We start from the raw sequence: 8,784 nt of genomic DNA on the forward strand, positions 1-8,784 counted from the left end.
ATCACCTCACTCACTATATAACACCCACTCAAACCACCATTCTCTGCTGAGTATTGTTTTGCCCGTACCCCTTTCCTAGTCTCTGTGTTTTCCTTGTTTTGCCTTGTCTTGCCTGTTTTCGCGGTTTCTGATCTTTGCCTGTTTTCTTGGATTTTTCCCTCTCGTCTTGCCCCTGTGATTCTGTCTGCCGATCGGTGACCTATGCTAGCCCTGGGACTATTCTTGTGTTTTGCCCGCCATATACCTGTTTGCCATTGTTTGACCATGCCTGTTTACCACGTCTCTTTAATAAAGCCTGCAGATGGATCCACACGTCTCACGTCTCGTAAGCCCCGTAACAGAATACTCAGCCCAACAAGGATCCAGTGGCTTTTCGAGAGTACTCTGGCCAGGTATGGACCCAGTCACCCAGCTACTACATCTTCAGCAAGGAGGCCTTTCTATTGAGGAGTATGTTCACCGGTTCTGTGTGCTATCTTATCAAGTTCCTCTGTATGATGAAGTTTTGTTTAAAGATTTGTTCCGTTTTGGACTGGATGAACCCACGAAATCTTGGTTACCTGGAGAGGAATGTAACTGTAGTTTAAGTATCATGAGTCTAGTCAAGTCACAGTTGATCGTCATGAGTCAAGTCAAGTTACAGTTTGTTATCATGAGTCAAGTAGAGTCACAACTAATCTTCCTAAGTCAAGTCTAGTCACAGTTGATCGTCATGAGTCAAGTCAAGTCACAGTTGATCGTCAGGAGTCAAGTTACAGTTCATTATCATGAGTCAAGTCTAGTCACAGGTGATCGTCATGAGTCAAGTCAAGTCACAGTTGATCGTCAGGAGTCAAGTTACAGTTCATTATCATGAGTCAAGTCTAGTCACAGGTGATCGTCATGAGTCAAGTCAAGTCACAGTTGATCGTCAGGAGTCAAGTTACAGTTCATTATCATGAGTCAAGTCTAGTCACAGGTGATCGTCATGAGTCAAGTCAAGTCACAGTTGATCGTCATGAGTCAAGTCTAGTCACAGTTGGTTCCCCTGAGTCAACTAAAGTCACAGCTTCCATTGCTGAGTCAAGTCCAGTCTCAACTGATCTGCCAGAGCCTTTGTCACATCACAGCTTATTTTCATGAACCAAGTCAAGTCACAGTTGTTCTTCATGAGTCAAGTCAAGTCACAGTTGATCGTCATGAGGCAAGTCAAGTCACCGTTGTTATTCATGAGTCCAGTCAAGTCACAGCTTATCCTCCAGGGTCCCGTCACGTCACAGCTGATCATCCAGAGTCCCGTCACGTTGTTCCTTGCGTGGTGGTGGTGCCAAGCAACGCACTTTCTGCCTGTCCTGTTCCGGCCATGGAGGCCGTCGATTAACTCTCTGCCTGTTCTGTTCCGGCCAAGGAGGCCGCCGATGAACTCTCTGCCTGTCCTGTTCCGGCCAAGGAGGCCGCCTATGAACTCGCTGTCTGTTCTGTTCCGGCCAAGGAGGCCATCTATGAACTCTCTGCTCGTCCTATTCTGGCCAAGGAGGCCGCCTATGAGCTCTCTGTCTGTCTTGTTCCAGCCAAGGAGGCCGTCAATGAACTCTCTGACTGTTCTGTTCCGGCCAAGGAGGTCGTCTGGGAACTCTTTGTCTGTCCTGTCACGGCTATAGAGGCCGTTTTTGAACTCCCTGCTTGTCCTCTCACGGCTATGGAGGCCATCAGGGAATCCTCATCCTGTCCTGTCACGGTTATGGAGGCCGTTTGTGAACTTTTGTCTTGTCCCGACCCAGCCAGGGAGGCTACCCCTGAATGCTCAGTCTTGTCTATCAACCCCAATGTTCTGTCTGTGTTGACTGTCTCTGCTCTCTCGTTGTTTCAGTCTCCGCCATGGTCTCCGGATCGGTGTGGTTCACCGGGGGGGGGGGGGTTTCATGTTTCCTGCTCCGCCGGCTCTGCCTCAGTCCCTGGTCTCTCCTGTCCTTGGACCTGGCCCTCCGTCCCTCCTGTTCCGCCTCCGCTCCACCGTCCACCAGGATCGATTACTGTTTGGAGCGTCTGGAAGCCGCTCCTTGGGGGGGGCTCTGTCACAAATTCGGTCCATGGACTTCTGTTTATTCACCACCAGAGGTCACCCTTTCCTTTACATTGACTCTCGCACAACACAAACTGTTGCATAGCACCCCGGACTACATATTCCATCATTCATTGCACGGTTTGCACACTGCACTGATTGCACTCATTGCACACAGCTGTTTCTTATCACCTCACTCACTATATAACACCCACTCAAACCACCATTCTCTGCTGAGTATTGTTTAGCCCGTACCCCTTTCCTAGTCTCTGTGTTTTCCTTATTTTGGCTTGCCTTGCCTGTTTTCGCGGATTCTGATTTCCTGGATTTTTCCCTCTCGTCTCGCCCCTGTGATTCTGTCTGCCGATCAGTGACCTACGCTAGCCCTGGGACTATTCTTGTGTTTTGCCCGCCATATACCTGTTTGCCATTGTTTGACCCTGCCTGTTTACCACGTCTCTTTAATAAAGCCTGCAGATGGATCCACACATCTCACACTCTCTGTTTACCATGTTTCTTTAATAAAGCCTGCAGATGGATCCACACGTCTCACGTCTCGTCAGCCCCGTAAACACACATAGATTCAAGGACCAGAAATTATGTTTAGTTTCCTAATGACAACCCCTGATAAATTAACCTAAATTAAAAACAGTCAGTTTGGTGTCTGTAAAATGAATCAATTATGAAATAAGCTTAGTTCAGCTATAAACAGCTCTACAAAAAAATAAGACCATTTAAGCAATAAATCAGCACTACAGAAAACAATTCAAGGCCTATAGTTTAGTTAGCAGAGGATTTAATTTTGAACAGATTTTTTCCTTCTTTCTCAGCCTCAGATTGGATCGTACTTTGGAGCCGAGGTCTGTGTGGTTGATCTGAACTGTGACTCAAAAACAGATCTTCTATTAATATCTGCACCAACCTATGTAGACTCTCATTCTGAAGGCAGAGTTTTTGTGTACTTTTACTCTCGGCAGGTAGGGTAAAATACCAATACCAATCCAAGTCTTTTAAAAGCTTAATAAACTCATACCCTATATACCCTTGTGTTTTTTCTCTTTTTGCAGCCATACTTCTCTTTTTCTGTGGCGCTGGTTGGACTGGCAGGTCACAGGGGTCGGTTTGGCGCTTCTCTGGCCAGTCCAGCAGATCTGAATGGTGATGGTTTCAATGATGTGCTGATTGGAGCTCCTTTAGAGGAGGACAGACAGGGCAGCATCTACATCTTCAATGGAGGAGTAGATCAAATCAATCCCACATATTCACAGGTCTGCCTATTTTAGTACTTAGCATTGTTCCTTGAGTTGCACGTTTAACCTTTTTTTGACTGACACTTTATACCACTTCTTTTTGACCTTTCTTATCAGTTTCCCTGTTATATTATTCTGTATGTGGTTTTAGAGAATTACTGGATCATCTGTACGCTCAGGTTTACAGTTTTTTGGACAAGCTCTGAGTCAGTCCTCCTTAGATCACAGTGGAGACAGTCTACCAGACATTGCTGTTGGATCAAAAGGAGCAGTTTTGCTTCTTAGGTACAGTATACGTCCTTTGACTTCAGTAAATTCACACACTTATTCTATCTAATAGATTTAAGTGATTAATTACAAGTAAACAGCCACTAAATTCACAGGCAGTAACATACAGGGCCCAATTTGATCTAGTTAATCCTTATACTGTAAGTGTATAATGTGTACTTTTCTACAACATACAGATCTAGACCCATAGTGTTTGTGGATGTGAAAGTAACATACAGTCCATCCAAAATCTCAACCAGTCAAACAAACTGCACCAAACCGCTGGAAAACACCTTGACAGTATGCTTCAACATGAGTGGATACAAACATGCTATAACAGGTTTCGTCAAATTTTATGACAGACTTTGTTATTTTAAAAAACTATTTTAATGCAAACATCATAAAATAGTACTTAATGACATTTCCAGATTTGGCTGCAAATATTAGCTATACGTTAAAGCTGGATGCCAAGCGATATAACCACAGAGCATACTTCTTGCCCAAAAATCATGTCCTCAGTGATGCTGTAAATGTTACACTAGAGGAAGTGTGCAAAGACCATCCATTCCTCATAGAGGTAAGTCACATATCACTCCTTTTGTTGCAGATATTTCTATACCAGTTTCCTGCAATGTGCTATCTGAAACCCTCCACCTCCCCTAGCTCCATCTGTCTAGATCTGCTACAGGACTTATGTATTCCTACTGATGCAGCAGCAGCATATTTCTCATGCCCACAGTAGTATGTTGGTGTATCTGTTGGCAGTAGAAATAATTAAAAAGAATAATCGAAATAATAAAAATGGATTTTTATGAGAAACAATACCAAAGTAAAAAGTAAAAAATCCTTTAATTTATTATATTGCTTGTCTTGTCCAGGCTTGCGCAGAGGATTATCTCAACCCACTGCTTAATGAATTAATGATCACTTTTGAGGGTCTGCCCTCCCAAAGCCTGGAAAACTTACAGCCTGTTCTCTTACCATGGATAAAGAACACTACATTGTGGATGGTAAGAGACTCATTCAATCCTAAATTGTCACAAAGGGGAGATGGTGTGACCAAATGTACAGTATATGAGAACATATGTGCATTTTTAATCATATTACAGTTAGATTATGAGACGAACTGTGGATCAGACAACCTTTGTGTTGACAATCTCAAAATGGATTTCAGCTTTGGGTAAGTTAATGGTGAAGTTTGTTCATTTCTGCATCTTGAACACTCCCCCAACCAGCCACTGGTTGGACAGTCAATTAGGCTTAATCTATTAATTAATCTAAAATGAGTGAGATTTAACCATGTGTCTCTTTTGTTTCTCTGATCCAGATCTGCTAACATAGAGGTTGGGATCATGCAGGAGATCAATGTGACAGTGTTTGTAGAGAACAAAGGAGAAAACTCATACAACACTCACTTCACCCTCAACTACCCCTTTGGACTTTCCTACAGGAGAATTATTCCTCGAGTGGTAAGACAGGATAATGTTCATGGCATGTGGGTTTAAATACAGCAAGAATAGCTCATTATTTAACATTATGAAGATCAAGTTTAATAGTTTAAGTGCATAAAAATATATTTTTTAAAAATATCCATCCATTTTTCAAACCACTTGTAGGGTCATGTGGATGCTTAGAAAATGATTTTACAGTATTTATGATAAAGAAAACACATTTTTTCTGTTTGAACAGGGCAGAACAAATTGCCATTCTATAGATGGCATGCAAGGAATTTTATTAGGGGAGACCATCTGTCAGGTCAACAAACCTCTATTCGCAGGAAACGCTTCTGTGAGTTGAAATCTGTGTGAACAGACACACAAATAGATACAGAGAGGTCTAAATATCTGAGACCAAATCTGAGGTTCAAAATATACTTGGAACTTGGAAATAAGTTGTAGTGATAATGCGTGATTGAGTAACTCAAGCATTGCCAAAAGGCTTCTGCAATTACATATCAGAAAGACACCCAGATTCTAATCATTCATACCGTAAAGGGATTGACTGTAGATTCTGAAGCCTCTGAGGAATTTGTAAATGTCAATGAATACCCTAGTGAAAAAAAAACTATGGCATAATTTCTTTAAAATATATTTATTTCATAAGAAGCATACTTCAAATCCATCAACATATATATTGACATATCACTGAAGACTAGAGTGACCATATGTGCCATTTAAATGGGACACGTCCTGGCCAGGATTTTTATATTGCCTAAAACATCCAAAGTAGTTTGACCAATAACATGCACATATTGTACATAATTGATCAATCATGGCCCGCCACGCGTGAGAAGGTGAGAACGATCAAACTGATGCAAATACGTGCACATGTTTGTTCATTCATTCGTTCGACTTGAAGCTGCACACCGATCGTTGTATGACACCAAAGTACTGCGAGAGCGATATGAAAGCATAAGGAGCCGTCTGCTCTGCTCTCTATAGCTCTCGTGAAATAATGTCATACAACGATCGATCTGCACAGTGCAAACATCCAAAACCTGGATATTTTAGGCAATATAGAAATCCTTACAATGGTGCGTCCCGAAAAAAATAAGTATGGTCACCCTACTTAATACCTACTGATATACAAAGTTCTGGCATGAAACTCTAGATGGCACAGTCCGATAGGTCTAACTCAATCTGACCTAATGACATCATTATCACATGGCACATCTGGTTGGTTTTATCCTGTATCAGTAGCCAATGAGCTTGCTGCTCAACATTCAAATATATGATTAGTGCTTGCAGTAGCAGTTGCAGCTTGCTTCAGAACAGCGAAATCAACATCTAAGATGAGTGAATGCTCTTCTAATCCATATAGCTGTGTGTATTGCGTGGTCTGCCTAATTTAATTTAAAAATGAGCAAGCATAATCAAGGTCGATGTTTTCATTGTGATGAGTGTATGGTTGATTTCAGCTGCACGCAGTGTCAGAAGTGCGTGCTTATTGCAGTCATATCAATGACAGTGTTGCGGGAGAAGCTGAAGATCATTATCTACGGCTGTAACAGTTAGTTCATAATGAAATGCATTATGGGTAGTGTAGTTTGGAGAAATATGCTTGTGCGACGTGTGCTCTTGCTGTGCTGTGTAATTCAGAAAACAGAGAAAGAACATTTATATTCTGCTTTTATTTCAGTTCATTCAGGTCAGTCCACCCAGGGATTTTTGTGCACTGTAACTTTGACAACTTTTATATACACGAGAGAGTCAAATGGTATGCATCGTCTAACTTTGTTTGTCTCATCTTTGCACGAACATGAATTAACAAGATGTTACGCTGCCGCTGGGACTGATGAAGTGGAGAAGTCAAGTCCAGTCAAGTCACCTTTATTTATATAGCCCTTTTAACAATACAGATTGTGTCAAAGCCACTGTACAGCATTAATTAGGAAAATAGTGTCAATAATGCAAAATGACAATAGTAAACACTCAATTTTCAGTTAAAGCAGTGGCTCTCAAACTTTTTTTCGTGCCCCCCTTTAAACCTATAAAAAAATCTGGCGTAGAGCCATTATAATCAGTGACGCTGTGTACACTGGATGCGATGCGACACGACAAAACCCCGACATTAAACTGATGTCTTTTTCTGATTATGATGTACTGACACAAAGTTAAAATGATTTGCAACGGTCGTTTTGTCGCATCCAGTGTAGACTTGCGGCATGACTCGACAACTGTAGTGTCCGGTATAGACACAGTGAGTAAAGCCGAGAGCAAGATATGCCTTTTCTTATTTTCTGCATTTAGCTTTTAAATGATGAGCACCTGCCTGGGTCTGTGCAACTTCATCTATGGCTTTTCTCTTCCCTTTCACAAACTGATCCATCTCCCATTCGAAGTTACGTCCTTTGGCTGTTTACTGTTTTATTTTATTTTTTTTTCTGCTGATGACCCGTGCCCACCCTGCAATACTCGTGCCCACACTTTGAGAACGACTGAGTTAAAGGCAGTTCATCATTGAATTTAGGGATGTCATCATCCAGCTCAATTCAGTTTAAACAGTATCTGTGCAATCAAGTCGGCGATATCACTGGAAATTAAGTGTCCCCAACTAAGCAAGCCAGAGGCGACAGCGGCAAGGAACCAAAACTCCATCGGTGACAGAAAGGAGAAAAAACCTTGGGAGAAACCAGGCTCAGTCGGGGAGCCAGTTCTCCTCTGGCCAGACGAAACCAGCAGTTCAATTCCAGGCTGCAGCAACCCTTTCACAAACTGATCCATCTCCCATTCGAAGTTACGTCCTTTGGCTGTTTACTGTTTTATTTTATTTTTTTTTCTGCTGATGACCCGTGCCCACCCTGCAATACTCGTGCCCACACTTTGAGAACGACTGAGTTAAAGGCAGTTCATCATTGAATTTAGGGATGTCATCATCCAGCTCAATTCAGTTTAAACAGTATCTGTGCAATCAAGTCGGCGATATCACTGGAAATTAAGTGTCCCCAACTAAGCAAGCCAGAGGCGACAGCGGCAAGGAACCAAAACTCCATCGGTGACAGAAAGGAGAAAAAACCTTGGGAGAAACCAGGCTCAGTCGGGGAGCCAGTTCTCCTCTGGCCAGACGAAACCAGCAGTTCAATTCCAGGCTGCAGCAAAGTCACATTGTGCAGAGGACTCAACTGGTTCCTGTGGTCTTGTCCCGGTGGCAGTCCAGGAGACAAAGTCTTCACTGGGGATCTGTCTCTGGAGAAATTAACAGCAGTTATCAAATGAATAAATTATGATATTTGCTCAGTTGGGTGCTGGGGCCTTATCCATCGGATTGCAACGTATATCCATTTGTAAATTAAACATTACACATAGCATCTAATTAGAGTTAATCCAGTCGGCGTGGTAGCCCAGGCTCACATAGTCACAGCCCACTATAGTTAAGTCAGTCGGTGTGGTAACCAAGGCTCACATAGCCATAGGCCACTATTGTTAAGCCGGTCGGCGTGGTAGCCAAGGCTCACATAGTCATAGGCCACTAGTGTCAAGCCGGTCGGCGTAGATAGTAATACATGCAGTTCACATGGTTCTTCGGAGCAGCAGCAGTACATACAGGTGCATCTCAATAAATTTGGCGATAGATCTGCTTGTTGGGGTGTGCTTTGTTCTTGTTTTGGCTTGTATTGTCCCTTCTATGTCTCCTGATTTGTGGGGGGTTATTTCATGTATGCTATATTTGCAGCAGCAATATTTCTTACATGCTCACAGCAGCATGTTGTGGATGTATTGGCAGTAG

The 8,784-nt window shown here is 42.6% G+C and overlaps 1 protein-coding gene across 1 annotated transcript in view; it reads left to right on the forward strand.

Moving 5' to 3' along the window:
- Positions 1-8,784, forward strand: part of LOC107571762 (integrin alpha-X-like) — a 34,165-nt gene that overhangs the window by 21,169 nt on the left and 4,212 nt on the right. The window contains exons 13-21 of the mRNA XM_016258123.1: positions 2,872-3,018; positions 3,109-3,309; positions 3,443-3,576; positions 3,756-3,898; positions 3,987-4,135; positions 4,437-4,568; positions 4,668-4,738; positions 4,886-5,027; positions 5,248-5,346. Coding sequence (XP_016113609.1) covers positions 2,872-3,018; positions 3,109-3,309; positions 3,443-3,576; positions 3,756-3,898; positions 3,987-4,135; positions 4,437-4,568; positions 4,668-4,738; positions 4,886-5,027; positions 5,248-5,346 — 1,218 coding nt within the window. The remainder of the gene's footprint in view (positions 1-2,871; positions 3,019-3,108; positions 3,310-3,442; positions 3,577-3,755; positions 3,899-3,986; positions 4,136-4,436; positions 4,569-4,667; positions 4,739-4,885; positions 5,028-5,247; positions 5,347-8,784) is intronic.

Source organism: Sinocyclocheilus grahami, unplaced genomic scaffold (assembly GCF_001515645.1).
Source record: "Sinocyclocheilus grahami isolate Dianchi unplaced genomic scaffold, SAMN03320097.WGS_v1.1 scaffold1648.1, whole genome shotgun sequence".
Taxonomy (NCBI): Eukaryota; Metazoa; Chordata; class Actinopteri; order Cypriniformes; family Cyprinidae; genus Sinocyclocheilus; species Sinocyclocheilus grahami.